Source organism: Arachis hypogaea, chromosome 6 (genome assembly GCF_003086295.3).
Source record: "Arachis hypogaea cultivar Tifrunner chromosome 6, arahy.Tifrunner.gnm2.J5K5, whole genome shotgun sequence".
Classification (NCBI taxonomy): Eukaryota; Viridiplantae; Streptophyta; class Magnoliopsida; order Fabales; family Fabaceae; genus Arachis; species Arachis hypogaea.
Window position 1 is genome coordinate 98,819,768 of NC_092041.1, and position 18,252 is coordinate 98,838,019.

Here is an 18,252-nt window from a genome sequence, read left to right on the forward strand (position 1 = left end):
GCGATATATACAGTTAGATACTATGTTAAAATTGATAAAAATATAGTTTTAATTTTGACATTTAAATAATCTAAATACGATGTTATATCACTTATTTTGTTAGATAATTAAAATTTTAATAAACACTACTTAAATATTATTTTTGAATTATTTGAGTGTTAAAATTAAAACGACATTATTTTATAGAATCTAATATGACATTCAACTGTTTACCACAATATTCTGTTATTGTCTGTATGTTAAAAAATGTTTTAAAAATTAACATAAATTATGTTCGTAAAGTTTAAAAACTAAATAAAAATAATTAAATTTTTAAAAAATAAATTAAGGCTCATATATAAATTTAAAGACAAAATTGAATATTACTTTGAGAATTTGGTTATTCTTTTAAACTGTTGCCTCGTTACCAAATTTTTAATTCATTAATAAATATATAGACATTTTTAATTAAAGGTATTGAAAATAAAGGGGTTGGAGGTTAATTACTCCAAAAAAAAATCCTAAACTGCTTCTCTTTTCAAATTTTATTGGTTAGTTTTTTATTTGAATGAGACTCTTATTTATTTTTAAAATAAAAATTAAGTTAGTTTATAAGTAAAAAATATTTTAAACACAAGTTTTTTTATTATTATATTTTTTTAATTTGCCATATATCAGTATATATTATACAAAGGTTATATCATATACAAAAGTTTTTTAACAACACATTTTGAAAAAAATTTAAAATAATTTAATTACTCAAATATACTTTCTAATAGTTTTTTCTCATCCTCTAATTGATGACTATTATTTTTCCTTCGCATAAGATTTGACCACCTTCAAATATGGCCTAACTTTGTCCTGGTTGACCTCTTTTGCTCAATGAAATTTTATTATTTTCTGATAGTCATTAGAATATTTATGTTTTAAATACAGATAATATATTTATAATACAAAGAAGATTAAGATACAAAATTCAAAAAATCTCAAACTTGTACCATTTTTAAATTAAGTTATTTTATCAAGTGGTTGTTAATAACTTTAAGAATTTAATAATTATTTTACAAAAATAAATACCGAGTTACTTTTTTCATAATTTGTTTAAATCCAAATAATTTATTTTCTGCATTTGATAAAAAAATTGATTTATTTAGTTGAATTTTATCCATGTGAATTTTCTTTTTCTCACTTTTGATATCTGATAGTCAAATTAAGAATTTTGTATTATATATGTATTTTAATAATCAACTCTAAATCATAAAAGAGATTAATAAAATATCTCAATAATTTGTTGAAATAATAAAGCATATTATTTATTTATGAGTGTTTCTCCTATTAAAATTAGTTTTGATCAGAAAAAGTTAATTTCGTAATCAAATGCAAAATGTGTGGTTGCATAATGTTTAGTGACATACATATAAAAAAAGAGAAATTTTTTTTAACATGAGAAGAATTGTAAAATATTAAAGTAAGTAGTTAATTACTATTAAATTTATAATTTTCACTATCTTAGTTTAAGGGTAATCTTCACTTTTTTACTTGATTAATTTTCTCATTTTAGAAGAAGAAAGAGAAATATCTAATATTGATAATAAACAATTTTTTGATATTTTAAAAATATAGAAATAAAAAGTAGATAAATATCTCTAAGATTGGAACATATAAAGAAAGTTGATTAATGTGTTTTTTTTTTTTACTTTTAACAATTAATATGTATTTAATTTTATGATTTAAGATTAATATATTTTTGATAGAAAGATGAATATCTAGAGTGTTTTTCAAATGCGATATTTTCAAATAAAATATTTAAAAAAGTTTATTCATATGCTAAATGCTTGTACAATTAATTTTATTATCTAATAATATATAAAAAATTAATTTGTTAACAATTTTCTAAGAACATTGGAGTAACTAAAAGATTAATATAATATAATAGGGTAAACTAATAAGAATGTACTTGAATTATTTTGTTATTAATAAAAATATTTTTAAAATTTATTATTAATAAAAATATCTTTAAATTATTTAAAAATATAATAAAAATACACTTTTATAAACTGAAATATTTTATATTAATAAAAAAAGAATAATGTGTCAATTAGAGAATATCAGAATCTCATTTATTATATAAAATATTCTGTTAGTCAGTCACATTTTTTTTTTATTAAAAAAGCATGTCTTTGACAATGACTGATATTTTTAAATTATTTACGAATATTTTTACTAATAATAAAATTCAAAATATTTTTATCAGTGATAAAATAATTCTAATGCATTTTTGTTGTTTTACGCTAAATGTAATGTAATAAGTAATAAGTAATAACAAAAACAAAAACAATAATAAATATTGAATCATTTTGTCTTATTATTTCCGAATCGTATATTTCAAACACGCGTTACCATTCGTGTGTGCTTACGAGGAGGGAAATCAAAGTCCGAAGCGGGAATCCAAAAGGCAACCAAAAGAAAAATAACCAAAAGAAAAAAAAAAACAAATAAAATTAATTTGAAAAAGAATTTCAAGAGTCCACAGTCCACTCTAGTTCTCGGACAGTGGAGCCTATTATTAATAACACGGGACGAAACATTGCGTCTTCTCGTTTTCTCTCTCCCTTGACAACACTCTCTCTGCATTCTCTCTTTCCTTCTCCCCAAACCCTAGGAGCTTCTAATCCAAGCTACACTTCGAGGTTTTTCGCTCATTTCGTAAAATCTTCAATGGTTTCGGTGTTTATCTTCTCGATCACTGCTCTGAGTTTCTTGCATTTCGGTATTGATTTTAGTTTTTCTCGTTTTCATTTCTGTCTTGCAGATTTGCATGCTTGCAGGTTGAAGGTGCAGTTGCGCTTATTCAGAACTCAATCGTGCTCGGCGGCGTTTATTCTCAATATTCGATGGTTCCGAAGACGGAAAAGAGCTCTGATTTCGAAATGCCGGCGAGGAACAGTGACGAAACGGTAGAGAAGAAGAACGTGGCGAAGGACATGTCGGTGCAGCGCAGAGCCAGTGCGAGAATCCAAGCGGCGAAGCAGAAGGCCGAGGAGGAGCTTCATGCTCGCCGTGGAGCGGTGGTAGTAGAAGAAGAGAAAGAAAAAGAGGAGAAACGTGTGAAAGTGGCGAAGAAGTGGAGCAAGAAGCGCGTGAGGAATGGGGAGTACTTGGGAGAGGGAGAGGTTGTTGTTGGCGTTGCTTCCCCAAAGAAGGGGAACAATGGCAGCGGAAACGAGGATGGTGTTGGCGAGGGAGAGGGAGGTGTTGCTTCTTCCTTGGCGAAGAAGCCGAATAGGCGCCCGTTTATGCAGGATCAAAATGGAGTAGGGGATTCTGAGAATGCTGTGGCTAATTCTGCTGAAAATAAAGGAGCTGCCTTAAGGGTGAAGGAGACTATTAGGGTCTACAACAAGCATTACCTTCATTTTGTTCAGGTTAGTTCTATTGGTTCTGAATTTGCTGCTGCTGATTTTGTTGCTTCTCTGTTGTTTGCATTTGTGTGGGTAATGGTGAATTCCGGTAGAAATATTATAATTTGCTTGTAGCTGCTTTCATTTTAGTTTGTTAGAGGAATAGTCAGTGGTAATAGCTCTTGTTTGAGCATCTTTTTGGTATTTACAGGAGGAAGAGAAGAGGTGTGGGAAAGCGAAGGCTGAATCTGAAGCTGCTAAGAAGTCAAAGTCTTCAAAATCGAAGGTTGGATTCTCGTTAATCACTTGTTACTTGTGGATTCTCTTATCTATCTGAGTCCCTGGTTTCATGGCGGACATAGGTTGTTTGCAAACAATGATAACAATAGTCCTTTAAGTTAAAGAGGAATGCTAGAGGGATAGTAGAATTTATTGTTTTTAGCCATTAATTAGTAATCAATGTTTAAAAGTATGGTATAAAATATGTTGTTGAATTACTAGACTAAAGGAACTAGACTAAAGGGATTGAGTTGATGACTAAGTGATGGCAAAAAACAATTTCTGATGGTCCCCTAGCATTTTTCTAAGTTAAATTCAATATGTTAGAGAATAATTTGAATATGATACTAGTGACTGATTTTTCTAACAGGAATAAACTTATTTGACCAAAAAAAGTGTTGCTCACTAAAATGAGAATGGTAATCTTTTAAACATCAGAATTCCATGGATCAATTTGAGGGTTTACTTTATCATTGTCCTATTCCTGGTATACTTAATTAAATCTGAATGCTTTACTGAATTCTTTTAATGTGATAAATTTGACATGTTTATCTGTATAGAAAGCGGGACCACTTGAAGTTAAGAAAACTCATCAGCGACCTGATCTAAAGGCACTATCCATGGTAAGTCAGAATTCAGTGACTTGATTGTTTTTTATTGACATCTTAATTTAAGTATAATGACATTATATTGAAATATGATGATCTAGTATAAAAATTGCCTTCTTGATTTCATCAATAACATGGCATTAGAGCTAGCTTTTATTCGTCTCTTGTTTGTAGTAGTTGTGTTTTTCGTTTTTTCATTTTATTTAAATTGTTGCCTTATATGGTTCCAGTTCTTTTATTTCTAGTGCCTCTTCCCCCTTTTCTGCATTATAGATGCCAAAAGTTGTTTTCTTTCTCCAAGTGATTTATCATGTTGGGTTTTATTACTAAGTTGGAACGATGCTTGGTTTTGATTAAACGATATTGATTAAATTTTACTGTGCAATCCTACATCTTATTTTTTGACATTACCTTGAAAATTGGGATTTTCGGCAGATGATGACGAATAATGAGATTTTGTACCCCGAGAAAAGAATTGGTGACCTTCCAGGTTTGTGGTTTTGTCTTCTTGTGTTTTCATGTCTTTTGTCATTTGCCATAATAACAGTGTTATTTTTTATTTTCTATGTATCAAACCAGGTAGGAGTTATTTCTTATAAGTCATTGATTATCATAATTTCCTATTGTGATTACTTCCTTATTTTGATATGGGTTGAACTTTTCTATTAATGTCAGGTATTGAAGCTGGACATCAGTTCTTTTCTCGAGGTGAAATGGTTGCTGTTGGTTTTCATAGTCATTGGTTAAATGGGATTGATTATATGGGCAAATCCTATGGCAAAGTGGTACTTTATTTTCATTGTGCTGTTCTCTTTGTTTGTGTGTAGAATATGAAGGTTACACACACCTTATGTTTTGTTTTGTTTTCACCTCTTGGTTGCCACAGAACAGCATTTATGAATACCCTATTGCCGTGGCCATTGTTTTGTCGGGCCAGTATGAAGATGATGTTGATAATGCTGATGATGTTGTGTATACTGGTCAAGGTGGGCATAACTTGACAGGTGATAAGCGCCAAATCAACGACCAAAAGTTGGAGCGGGGTAACTTAGCACTCAAGGTGTGCTTTTTTTTTTTTAAATCTCTTGGAACATTTAACCCATGGTAATTTCTTGTTTCTTCTATGTGGTTGATTTGTTTATTTTATTTGGCTTTGTTAGAGGAAGGGTATGGAAGGCTATACCTTATATAAATGTTTTGTTTGCTTTGCTTTTGTATAGGGGAACTCTTATCCCCAGTTTCCAGTTTGTGTTATCCTACTCGACTTAATGAAATTATTCCTTTACCCTAAAAAAAGAAGGGCATTGAAGGAAAGGGCTCTCTCTTTTTTTTTTTTTGGGGGGGGGGGGTGTTGGCTTTGTTAATGTATAGTGTAGTACATAGAGTATGGAAGGAACCAACATGAACCAGCACTACGGTAAAATATAAATAAAAAAAACAGCTCCAACCCCTTGTCAAAGGCTGCCACCATTTTGACTGCAATCATCCTACAGATAAGGATGTCCCACACGGATACCTTTTTCTCTGTGTCTATAAGGCTGCGTTTGGAAAGAAGATTGAGACTGAGAGATAGAGACTAAATTAATTTTCTAGTGTTTGGTGTAAAATCTACTAGACTGAGTTATGCCTTAGTATTATATTTAATTTAAGATAAATATGGTAATTAAATGTAGATTTGGAATTTTAAAGGTTAATTGGGGTATTTTTGAGAAGAAATGTTATTGAAGTTTTAGTGTTTATTCCAAAAAGTTTCAGTTTCCTGTGTCCTTATTGAGTTCCAGTCCTGTTCTGCAAACAAATGCTACCTAACTATACTCTTTTAATTGTTCGTCTATCATTATTGGGAAATAAATGAGAGGTTAGAAAATTGAAAGCTCATTGCATTTGTATAGAAACAACTACAAAGCCTTATTTTACTAAGTGGGATTGGTTACATGATTCAATAACGTTTATGCACCTTATCATGAATCACGTCTGAACTCAACCCATTCCAAGTTCCAACTCATCCATCCTCCTCTTGATTAGATGCTCTGTTGTTATTCTCCAAAACTTTCCAAACTCTAAATCATCAAAGGTGAAATTCCACCATCTTTTCAACCATAGGTTCTACTCTAAATTTCTCCCTCATGACTTTGTTCTTTATTTTTGTCCATTCCATTATGACTACTTTGGAAGGAAACTTTGGAACAACCGTTGAGTTTTTTCAAGGCCATAGGTTCAAGTTGTGGAATCAATCATTGATGCTTGTATCAGGTTTGGCTACATGTATAGACCCTTTTAGATTTGGGTGTGACCTTTCCACGGACCCTGCATAATGTAGGGTGCTTTGCAGTAGTCTGCCTTTTAGAATTAGCAACAATGCTTGAGTTACACTATATAAAATTTTAGTGATGCAAGAGAGCCCTTATTTTAGAACAAGGGTGAAAAACAAAAACAATACCATACCATAATCACATGGTTTAACTATCCTAATCTCATTAGGTGGGACCGGTAGTTAAACAATATTGCATATTTCTTCCCCCCCTCCCCTCCCCTATTTTGAATTGTGAATGTTAGTAGAAGTTCAAGGGAAGAAGCCACTTCAGCCGTTGACTTATAAGCTATGTGCACTTCTGCCTTTGAATTTATAAGAATGGTATTAATTGATGCTTTGGACTTCCTAACAATTCATTTAAATCATGTGCACCCTGATATGTAAATTATATTAAATGCAATCTAGTTTCCTTATCATTCAAATATTAGGTGGGTTGAATTGCACATCTGGGAAGGTAAAGGAGTTTGTTTTTTTTCAAAATGAAGACTAAAGTTCATAATTGAACATAACCCTTAACTTGTGAGGTAAGTTGCTCTTTTCTCCTGAAGATGGGTTCATCGTAGTTATCGTCCAATAGTATTGCAAAGCCTCCAACCACAATGGGTAAATTGGATATGGGGATAGATGTTGTCCTCTTTGTGTAATCCCACTAAGTTGAAGCTTCATGCATTAGGTTGCCTTTGTGTGTGTGTTGAGTGGTATGTGGTGTGTTATCATTTGCATTGTTCTTGTTTATATTGTTCTTTTGTTCATGCGAAGTTGACATTTTTTTTGTATTTCATTGTAGAATTGCATAGAGCAAGATGTGCCTGTTAGAGTGATCCGTGGTCATAAATCTTCAAACGGTAAATCTTCAAACGGTAAATCTTCAAATGGTGCTACTAAAATCTATACATATGATGGCTTGTACAAGGTAACTCTTAAAGAATCTCACTAATTTGTTTGAGTAAGAATTTGTCACTATTTTGGTGAACATTTATGTAGCATGCCTATTATATTGGTTCCTCATGACCTCATCTTTAAATATTAAGAAGTTTAACTACATATAATGGTGTATAATTTCACTCGAACTTTGTTTGTCCTGAGATTTAACAAGAATTTCGAGTTCAATTAGGTTCTTATAATTAAAACATAATGATTGGTATTTTAATTCTTACATTTTACAGATAATTTTCAACTGAATTCCATTTAGTTTAAAATTCTTATAATCAAATCCTTTATACAACTACAACAACAACAACAACAACAACAACAACAAAGTCTTATCCATTAGGCTCCGTCCACGATCAAGCCCCTTATATGTTATTAAAATTTCAGGAACTAAAATATCTATAAACATATCACTTCCTCTCCTCCCCTCTGTCACCGTCGCCACAAACGACGGCGAGCTTCCCAATGCTTCTACCTCTGTCATTTGCCTCTGCATACACTGTTCAGTGTTCACCTAGCTTCTGGCCTTCTGCCTCTGTTTGACTCTATTGCCTCTGACAAAGTTAGACTCTGCTGCAACTTTCGTGTCTTTGTCTTCTCCAGCAATGTTCGCCTCTGCGTTTGCTTTGCCGCCATTTGCCGCTTTCTCTATCCCTCTTTCTCTTTGCCCTGCTTGGAGTCTGTCTTTGATCTCTTATTTTTTTGTCACTGATTTTGATTCTGGTTCTGTTATGTTGTTGCTGTTGGTGGTGGTGGGAGAGATGGTGGTGATATTCATGTTGTTGTGGTTGTGTTTGTCGGGTGAGGTTGTGAGGCATGAGTGGTGGTAGTTGTTGGGTTGGGGAGGAGAGGCGGCAGTGGGAGAGAGTGAAGGAGGCGCTGATGATGGGTGGGGTGGGGTGTTGATGAAGACGACGATGATGATGGGTGCAGCGATGAGTGCGGGTGGTGGTGGTGTTGTGATGGCAGTGTTGACTAGTGAGTTGAAGCAACTGCGATGGCAATGGTGAGGTGAGGTGAAGGGTGCAACAGTTGGTGGGGATGGAAGGTCGAGCTATGGAGGTTGAATGGTTCTGTCTTGGGGGAATTGGGATTATTGTTTAGGATTAGATTTAAGAAGGTAAAATTGGAAAAGAAAATATTAAATCAGAGTTAACTGTCGAAAAATTGACGGTAAGGATAAAATTGAATCAAATTAAATGTTAAGGGCAATTTTAAAAATGCTGAAAACCTTTAGAACAAAATATATACTTTTTTTTTCCTGGCATAGTAGATATCTTGTGCATTTTGACTGTTAGAAATGTTTTTGTGGCAAGAAGACTTGCTTGATTCATCAATCCTAATGTGTTTTGACTTATGTCTGACGTTTTCAAATTGTGAATGTAAGTTCCAAAAAACATGGTATTAGGGTTTTCCCCCCCACTACTAATTGTATGGAAAGAAGTGTTAATAAGGGTACAATCAATTTGGTTTATCCAAAATCAAGTTGTTTTAAATGATTTTTTTAAACCATATACTTAACTATAATTTGACATCTAGGGGGCACCAGTTTCATATATTTTATGAGTCCGCACACATCAATGAAATTTCGAAAAACAGTTAAATTTCACATCTTACCACTTACCACAAAAAATTCCTTTATTTTTTATAAACGAAGAATTTTGTTAAGATGGAGAGAATAATATATAGGAAGGGGGTGTGTTTTTGTTATACGGGAGCAAAAGGCAACTAACAGAGTAATTTATAAATCGTAGCTTTCTGATTTCTTAACAAATTTTAATGGTAAAGCCCTTTATAATGATCATGAGCTTTATCCAAAGTAGATGTTAGATGCCTAGTCCTATCCAATAAAACTTGCTTGTTAGAAAATTTGTCATTGAAGGTGTGTGCAGTGTGCATCAACCAAATAGTTCAAATAGTGTATGTTGCATAGTGCCAGAATGAATTTTCCTCTTTCCTACTTCAAAAAATAATCAAACCTAGTCAAGAGGATGAAGTTAACCATGGTTGTAGGACAGGCCTAACATTCTTCAAAATATACAAGAAGAGGTTTTAAATAGAAACACAAACAAATGACAATGTAAGAGTTGATTTGAATTTGATTTTTATTTTGCCCCACTCCTAACATGCAAATCAGGGGAGATAGCTTTATATGGTCTTTGAACCTACAAACTTTAGTTCCAATCATGTTCGCCATGTTGGAAGGAGACTATATTTGAGATTGAGTAAAATCATAAGGTGCATATAATATACATGATTTGTTGTATTGCCCATACTTTTGGAAAGATCCATATAACAACTGGATAAATAAATTATATACTATAAGATTTAAATAGTCAACTACCAAGAAAATCTCTTGAAATTGTTTTCTTTACATAATTTATTTTTAAGTTAATCTGTAAGCAACTTTAGTTTCAAGAGGAGTGCATCCTTTTTAAAATTCCTTCTGATATTTGCCATATTTCAAAGTTTCTAATTTATGTCTTGTATGCTTTACTTTTATGATTGTATTAAATTAAATGGCATTTACATATGGCTATTAATTGATTATTTTAACTAGTGAGACATGAAAGATGGAGATCAATTAGCATTCTATTTTATAGGTGAAATTTAAAATTTCTGCCCTGTTGTGTCAGGTGATCAAGTATTGGGCAGAGAAGGGAATATCTGGATTTACAGTCTACAAATTTCAACTTAAGAGAATTGAAGGGCAGCCATTAATGACCACAAATCAGGTGCTACTATTTTCTGCTCATTTGCCATGATACTTGATACATCTCTTGGTTTGGTTGAAGATGTGGTTTTTGTAAGCATGCTGCCAATTAAACATGAAGTAGGTTGCGGAATCTTTTATAGTGTTGTATGAGCATAATCTATTCATTAAAATACATTATGAAGATTGACATTTAGTTAATCATTTAATAATCTAGTGCAACTTGCAACTAACTTGAAAATGTGTAGCAACTAGCAAAATATATCTACCTTCTCATCTTGGAGGTTTCATGATCAACTATTTCCTGCAATGTTCCATGCAAAGAAAATGCTAAAAGTCAAGTTGGCAATTTTCTGCGGCTGATGTATATCATGTGCACTATTCATTTCATTTTCACCAAAGTCAAGTTAGTTTATTTTCCTTTTTTAGTAGCTTGAATACCTTTTGCAGAGTATTGTCATGACCCAATCTTTTTAGTTGTAAATTGTAATTCTAGTGTACTTTTTGTGTGTGTGTGCTATATATATAATTTCAGTAAGATGAGAAGGATTATACAATCTGGGGGATAAGGTTTCCCCTATACCAAAGCAAAAGCAAAAAACACAAGATTTATCTATAAAGCATAGCTTTCCAATCTTTCTACTTGCTTTTCCCTTTAAATATTATGATCTTTACACCAACCAGAAACTAGGCGTCTAATTCTATCCCATACATCATGTTTGTAAAAAATTTTCCATTGAAGGTGTGTGCATTTCACTCCAACCAAATAAGTCCAAATTATGGCAAAATTTTCAGATTGACACAAATTTTGCCTCTTCTCTCTACCACACCCAACAAAAATAGACTCAAGAAATTGTTATATGGCTCCAGGGCACACTCAACAAGCATCAGCTATGCTAAACAAATTGTTCTACAAGAATACAGCTTTTGGGAAATGCAAAAATTGATGTGAATTTGACTTTGAATTTCCCCCACACATAACAAACACATCAGGAGTTGAGTTGTCTCTGAGTGATCTCAATGTTAGGGGTTCAAGCTGTGGGAACACCTAATGGGCAATGATGTAATTTCAGGTTAGGTTGCATACGTTTCACCTTTTTGATGCAGCCCTTCTTTGGGCCTTGCATTATTGGGGATGCTTGTGCACCAAGCTACCCGTTTGTATTACAAACACATCAAAGTAGATATCCTTATGTGGCTATTGAACTTGCAACAATTCATTAGTATTAATTCTGTTAGGTAGCTTTTGTTTTGAGGTACTGGGAGTGGGATTGGGGGACTAAGACTCATTACTTTGTTTGGTAGTCAGAGTTTGGAGTTAAAATTTTAGTCCTGGGGCACAAAATTTCACTCCCATCAGTTCCTCTAGAAAGTAAGGACACATGGGACAAATTTTTGGCGACGGAGACTGAAACTTTAATAATGTTTATTTCTAAAATTACCCTGATCCAACTTTTCAAATTCCAAGTCTAACCCCACCTTTCCTTTTCCTCCCAAACCATGCCTCCCTTTCTTGCAACCTCCATCTCCACCACCGCCACCACCATTACCGTTGCCGTGATAGACAAAATTAATAGAGACAAAGGCAGTGAAGAGAGACAAGACGTTGGCCAGACCTAGCCATGGAAGACAAGTCAGAGAAGAGATCCTCTTACCATCCGTTATTTGCTTGAATAATCTATTGGAGATGCAACTACTTTTTTTATTCCCCTTAATTGTAACCTCAGTTCCCCTCCACTTTCCAAGATAAACAATTCCAAAGGTTCCAGAACCTAGCTCTTTTAATTCTTCAAGATCAATATAGGTATCAACATAAAGCAAAGAACTTTCTAAAAGTAGTGTAACCTTGTGAAATGAATTTCCATTGACTAGAATGGGTATCAACATTAGCATTACTACTCTTGTTTGTACCATATTTGCTCTTGATAACTTGATACCAAAGAGATTGCATTTTTACGGGAACATACCATAGTCATTTTGCCACCAAAGTAATGTTGTTACCGACAATATTGCCGAGACCCATGCCACCGTCAATCTTAGGACAACAAAATTTCCAATTTTCCACGTGATCCAATGCTGCATCCCAAGGTCCACACCAAAGAAATTCCCTCAATCCTTTCAATGGTGTTTGACACTCCCTTGGAATATAGAACAACAATAAGAAGTGAATAGTAATAATTCAGAGGTAAGACCATTTGAGTGTGACACGAACACCTAAAGAGAAAATTTAGTTAGACTCTTAGAGACAAAGAACAAGCTCAAGTGGGCCATGGTTGGCGATTGATATTCTAAACCTTTTCTGGAGGTGCAATCCGGAGAATGAGGAAAAGTTTAATTGACGAAAATTGGAAAAGGGGAAGGCTGAATTTGGAGGATAACCACTCTAGATATTTGCTAGAAGCTTTGATTGGCTCTTTTTATACCCTGATGAAATAAGTCACCTTTATAGACACATTAATGAAAAAGGTCACCTTTTAAAGTATGGTAAATTTACCAGGCTATTTGCAGTATGGACTGAGGTACTTGGTTTTGATTGTTTTACTTAGCTCTTCAGGAAGTTTCTATTGGTGCGTCATGAAAGTTGACCTTTTGAAGGTATTCAGTAAACTCCTTAGCAATGGATAGATCGGTATTGACTTTTATCTCCTTAGAGTTAAATATTACTAGCTAATAAAATTTGTCTAGTCAATAGCCACTTGAGTGAGGTTTAGGAAATACATTGTTAGAGAATCAAATTGCTTTTGTTGTTGGATGCCATATGAAAGTTCAAAGCTCTCTTCAAATTGTTTTTTTGAGTGAAAACTCTTTTAATTTTGGTAAACCCATTTGAATGTTCAAATCCCATTTCAAAATCCTAAATTTAAATCGATTATTCGAATGGCTGTGCATTGACTTTTGGCTGACTTTTTGCAATACTTGTTTCATATCTTTTATTTGTATTGGGTGTTCCGTGCAACTTAGATTAGTCATATTGGTTTGGTTTCTTGGCTAACTGATGTCTGGCCTCTATATGCTGTAAATTCCTTTTATCTTTAGTGTATATTCTAATCGTGAAGAGAAATTGGAAAAATATGCTTCTTTGTTTTTTTATGTACATTTTTTATTTTTGATTTGTATATGTTGGTTTTTTGCTTGAAAAAAAATATTTTGCTCGTATTACAGGGATCATACATTCACATCTTGTATTTTGCTCTCCATCTTTATGATATTTTTCTTTCATGAAAAGATGATTGTGTAGATCGTAATGGAATCCCTTCTGGTATTTTCTTTTCTGTGCAATGTTAGGTTTATTTCACTCGTGGACGTGTACCACAGTCTACTGCAGAAATACGAGGGTAATTTAAGGAGAAAAATGAGTACATATTTTTTGTGCCTTTTTTATTTCAATTTTGCAAGGGATTTGTTATGGAATTCTTGTTTATAATATAACAACTTATACATTGCTTAGGTTGGTATGTGAGGATATAACTGGAGGTCAAGAAAATATTCCAATTCCTGCTACAAATTTGGTTGATGATCCCCCTGTTGCACCAACGGGCAAGTCGAGATCAATTTTTATTTTTTGGTTATCAAATTCATGCTTATACACATTTTTTTCTTTGCTTTATTTTACGTTGAGAATATATTTTGGCAGACTCAATCGGATGATTCTTCTGCTTTGAAATTTTAGTCATGCCTATTTGTATTTAAGTATAACTGTATATATTGTTGAAAATTTCTTGCCTCTTATCTTATTTAGTATGCTCTGAAACTAATTTATATGTTAATTATCTAAAATTCTATCAAGTATTCATCATTCCAGACTGCAAATAAGCGTTTTCAGTGCTCGGTTTTGCTTCATGACAATTTAGTTAACTTTTTTATACTATAGGTTTTACGTATTGCAACTCTGTTAAGGTTGCAAAAAATGTGAAGTTTCCCAAGGCTGCCACTGGATGCAAGTGCAAGGGTGTCTGCATTGATTCTACGACATGTGAATGTGCATTGCGAAATGGCTCTGAATTTCCCTACGTAGCTCAAAATGGTGGCAGGTTTGAACCAGACCGGTGAAATGCAAATTAAATTATGTTTGGTGTTATATATGAATTTATTTCTTTTATTTTGGACTGACAGGTTAGTTGAAGCTAAAGATGTTGTCTTTGAATGTGGTCCCAACTGTGGCTGTGATGAGACTTGTGTGAACCGGACTTCACAGAAAGGGATTCGATATCGTCTGGAGGTTGCATATTGTTTTAGTTTCCTTAATCCTTTCATATGATTAATTGTTAAAGTACTGGACTTCTTAAATGTGCATTCAACAAATCATCAAATAGGTTTTCCGTACTGCAAAGAAAGGGTGGGCTGTTAGATCATGGGATTTTATACCAGCTGGTGCACCAGTTTGTGAGTACACAGGAATACTTGCTAGGACTGAAGACATGGACAGTGTATTAGAGAATAATTATATTTTTGAGATAGATTGCTTACAGACAATCAAGGGTCTTGGTGGAAGAGAGGTAGTAAATTGAATCCTATGGAACCTTTTAATGTAATTATACTTTCCAGACACTTAAGCTGTATTATGATCTTATCTTCTTGCCTACTTTTAATTTGACAGAGGCGATCGCAAAGTGGTACATTTCCATCAAATCTTTTGGATAAATATGATGACCATGGTTCAGATGGTGCACCAGAATACTGTATCGATGCTGGACCTACTGGAAATATTGCTAGGTTTATAAACCACTGTTGTGAGCCTAATTTGTTTGTTCAATGTGTCTTGAGCACCCACCATAACTTGAAATTTGCACGGGTAGTGCTGTTTGCTGCTGACAACATACCCCCACTGCAGGTAAATTCCTTTTCCTCCATTTTTACAAACTTATTTCCAACACATGCCTGCCAAGATTTTTTGGTCCGCATGCTGGTGTAGCTTTTCTTGTTATTTAATAACTTGATAACAATGGTTATAGCTGATATTATTTTATGATATCCCTACTGTACACAATCAGGTCAGTTTAGATAAACACTTTATATTGTTAAAATTGTTAACTTTTATGTTTCATTCATTCATTTTAGTATGAAGCTAAAACTGTTCCACATTAATCATAAACATTGTTTTACTATAGTTATTATAAAATAAGTTCTATGTTACCGCGAGTTGATGATTGTTTTTATTAGAACTGATAATGGTATTAATCTGAAGTTTATATCCATGTTTGAGTATGATCGTTGTCAGTTTTGGTTGTAGTTAAAACAGATAACAGTAATAATCTGAAGTTTATTGTGAGGGTATTGTGAGTGATTTTATCCATGTTATTAAAGATGACAACAATTATGATATTGGACTGTGAATACTGAAGCTGTGAAAGAGTTTAGAAGGAAAATAGTGACCAGGCTTGGCATCTTCATCCTAGCATTTGGACCATCATTACCATAATTACCCATAGTTACCCCAGCCATAGTCAGCAGAGAAAGCATCTAAAAGGATATAAGTCTTATTTTTCAATGTGTAAATTGTGTTTATCACTATCAGAACCATTCAGTTTGACGACATGGATGTTGGAGATACAATACTGCAGTTTAAATTATTCTAGTCTGTTCAAATTGGTACCATTAATGACATTTTTTTAAATCTCCAATTGCTTGCAGGAGCTGACGTATGACTATGGTTATGAGCTTGATAGTGTATTGGGTCCCGATGGAAAGGTCAAACAAGTGACATGCTACTGTGGAGCTCCAGGTTGCAGGAAGCGATTATTCTAAAGCTAGTATGCTTATGCTCCATTGCGCTAAAATGTTGTATGTTGGTATATTTTGAAAAACTAGTGTGGATGCCATATATGTTTGTGTAACTGGCTCCCAAAACCTGGGCTGCCAGATCTCAGTAGGAAAAATCGGTTTCAAATTGTAGGAGAATGACAACGGCAATGTAAATTTTTTTATGTAAATCCCAGGCCCAGTAAAATGACATTGAGGCTCTGATTGTACTGCCTGGATATTACAAGTAATAGGAATCAAAGGGAAAATTACATTCATGATTGTAAAATGTAGTTTCAGAACATAAAATTCAGTTAGGTGAAAATATGGCGGCCTTCAAGATTGATCTTGAAAAGGTATATGATATGGCTTAGTTGAGATTTTATAGCAATTTGCATTTAGGTCTTTGGTTTCCGTGTTCATACTTAATGATATACACTGGCAGATTTCATTAGGAAAAATCCGTTGGATGACTTAATGTTGTTATTCATGAAAGCTAGTGAAAGTCAGATGCAAGTCTTTTTTGTTTCCTTCCTTCGTTTCAATATTTTTGGAAGCATCAGGTCATCATCAAGCAGAAAAATGTGGGTTATATGATGAGACTAAGATAAATACGAAATAAAAATGTTGAGTGGGTTCCAAGAGGTCAAAGAAGTTGGCACATAACTTGGGTTGCCTATCTCTTGTGGAACCTCCAAGAAGATATAGCAACATTCTTGAAGACACAACTCAAACTCAGAAACGGTGGCAGGTTCAGCCCCTATCCCTTGTACTTAACTTTAGTCCAACCTAACCTTGGCTCTCTTGCTAGTGTCCTATGCAGCATGTCAAAATTCCAGCCTCAGTTTGTACAAAAGGGAGGCATGAACCCTTGGAAAAGGCCTGCTAACATTAGGCACAAGGTTACTGTCAATTTATTCCACATGTGATGTCATTGATGGAATGTGGGGGCGGAGAGTCCTTGTTTCCTTTCCCCGAGTTCCCAAACCCTCCCCATTCCTATTCCTCGCCTCCGTATTCGTCCTTGCGGAGATTTCGAAAGTTTTAAAAAACATGCATCGAGACAAGTACAATATGGAATACAAAGTATACAAGGATATAATTAAAAATGATTTTGTTAACATGAGTGAAAGGACTTTGAGATATTAGGATTTTTTTTTTTATGTAAAGGATTAGTTAAATGAATGTGAAATGTCACAAAAATCTCTTTAAACAAATTATGATTTTACTAATAAATTTAATTTTTATTTATTGTCAATAGAAAATAGTTTTACACATACAATCAATTACGTAACCGTTAACAAAAATATATCTTTTATATTAACAGTATGAATAATTATTCAAAAAAAACATGTAATTGTATGACTTTAAAATATTTTATACAAAAAATTTATCAAAATTAAATATTTTTACTAGTTATTAGATATATTTTAGCATACTTATGTTTAGAGTCCATGTGGATTGAGGGAAGTAATTTCCAGCCTATAATCACAAGAATTAGGTCCCAATATAACATCTTAGTTTTCGAAAAGACGTGACTTTTTTCTGAAGAGACGGAGTTTTGTGAAGCAAGCACCTCCACTGCATCATCAACAAGCAAGCACCTCTATGGATCTAAGCTCGTCGACTCAGTCGCGAAAAATCTAGTTTTTGAACCGTTTCGGCAAGAAATTTTAAAATTTTGATTTTCGTGGTTAAATTCATTTTGGCAAACCGGACTCAAATCTCGAGAGAAAAAAATATAAATTATTATTATATTATTATTTTACCTGCTATAATATTATTATATTATTATTTGATCTGCTTTAGTTAAAACAGAAGATAAATTTAATAATATAATAACCGAACTCAGAATCTATTGGTATAGGTTAATACTGGCACTTTCTGATGAACTTAACTATACTAATGCTTTATTATATATCTTCTAATCTCATGATTATCATGTTACTAGTGATATTTATACTAGTAACTCAAATGTTTATCTCTAGATATGTTATTACTTGTGTTCTGTTACATCTAGTTTTAGTAATTATCCGTTTAAAATATTTGTAAAATTTTTTTAGTGACTAAGCACCCTTAAATGCCACACCTCCTCTTTTAATGACGCCATCTGCCCTTCTTCAACCAGCCGAAAATAAGAAAGAAAAAATGATAAAACTTCCATGACGATTCATTCTTTCAAGCTCTGTTTCTTCCTCACCAAAATTCTAATAATTTCTTCTTCCTCTTCACATCCATACCATTTTTTATGGAGTGAATCAAAGTATGGTGATTGTTCTTCCTCTATAT

The 18,252-nt window shown here is 33.2% G+C and overlaps 1 protein-coding gene across 1 annotated transcript; it reads left to right on the forward strand.

Moving 5' to 3' along the window:
• The first annotated feature begins 2,394 nt into the window (after positions 1-2,394).
• On the forward strand, positions 2,395-16,252 carry LOC112697097 (histone-lysine N-methyltransferase, H3 lysine-9 specific SUVH4). The gene is made up of 16 exons (XM_025750104.3): positions 2,395-2,669; positions 2,792-3,404; positions 3,592-3,666; positions 4,220-4,282; positions 4,703-4,757; positions 4,943-5,052; positions 5,154-5,327; positions 7,369-7,494; positions 10,148-10,246; positions 13,510-13,559; positions 13,673-13,761; positions 14,096-14,255; positions 14,338-14,443; positions 14,538-14,720; positions 14,822-15,055; positions 15,856-16,252. Exons 2-16 carry the CDS (start codon positions 2,874-2,876, stop codon positions 15,967-15,969), a joined length of 2,169 nt encoding a protein of 722 aa, XP_025605889.1. The 5' UTR covers positions 2,395-2,669; positions 2,792-2,873; the 3' UTR covers positions 15,970-16,252.
• Positions 16,253-18,252: the final 2,000 nt, after the last annotated feature.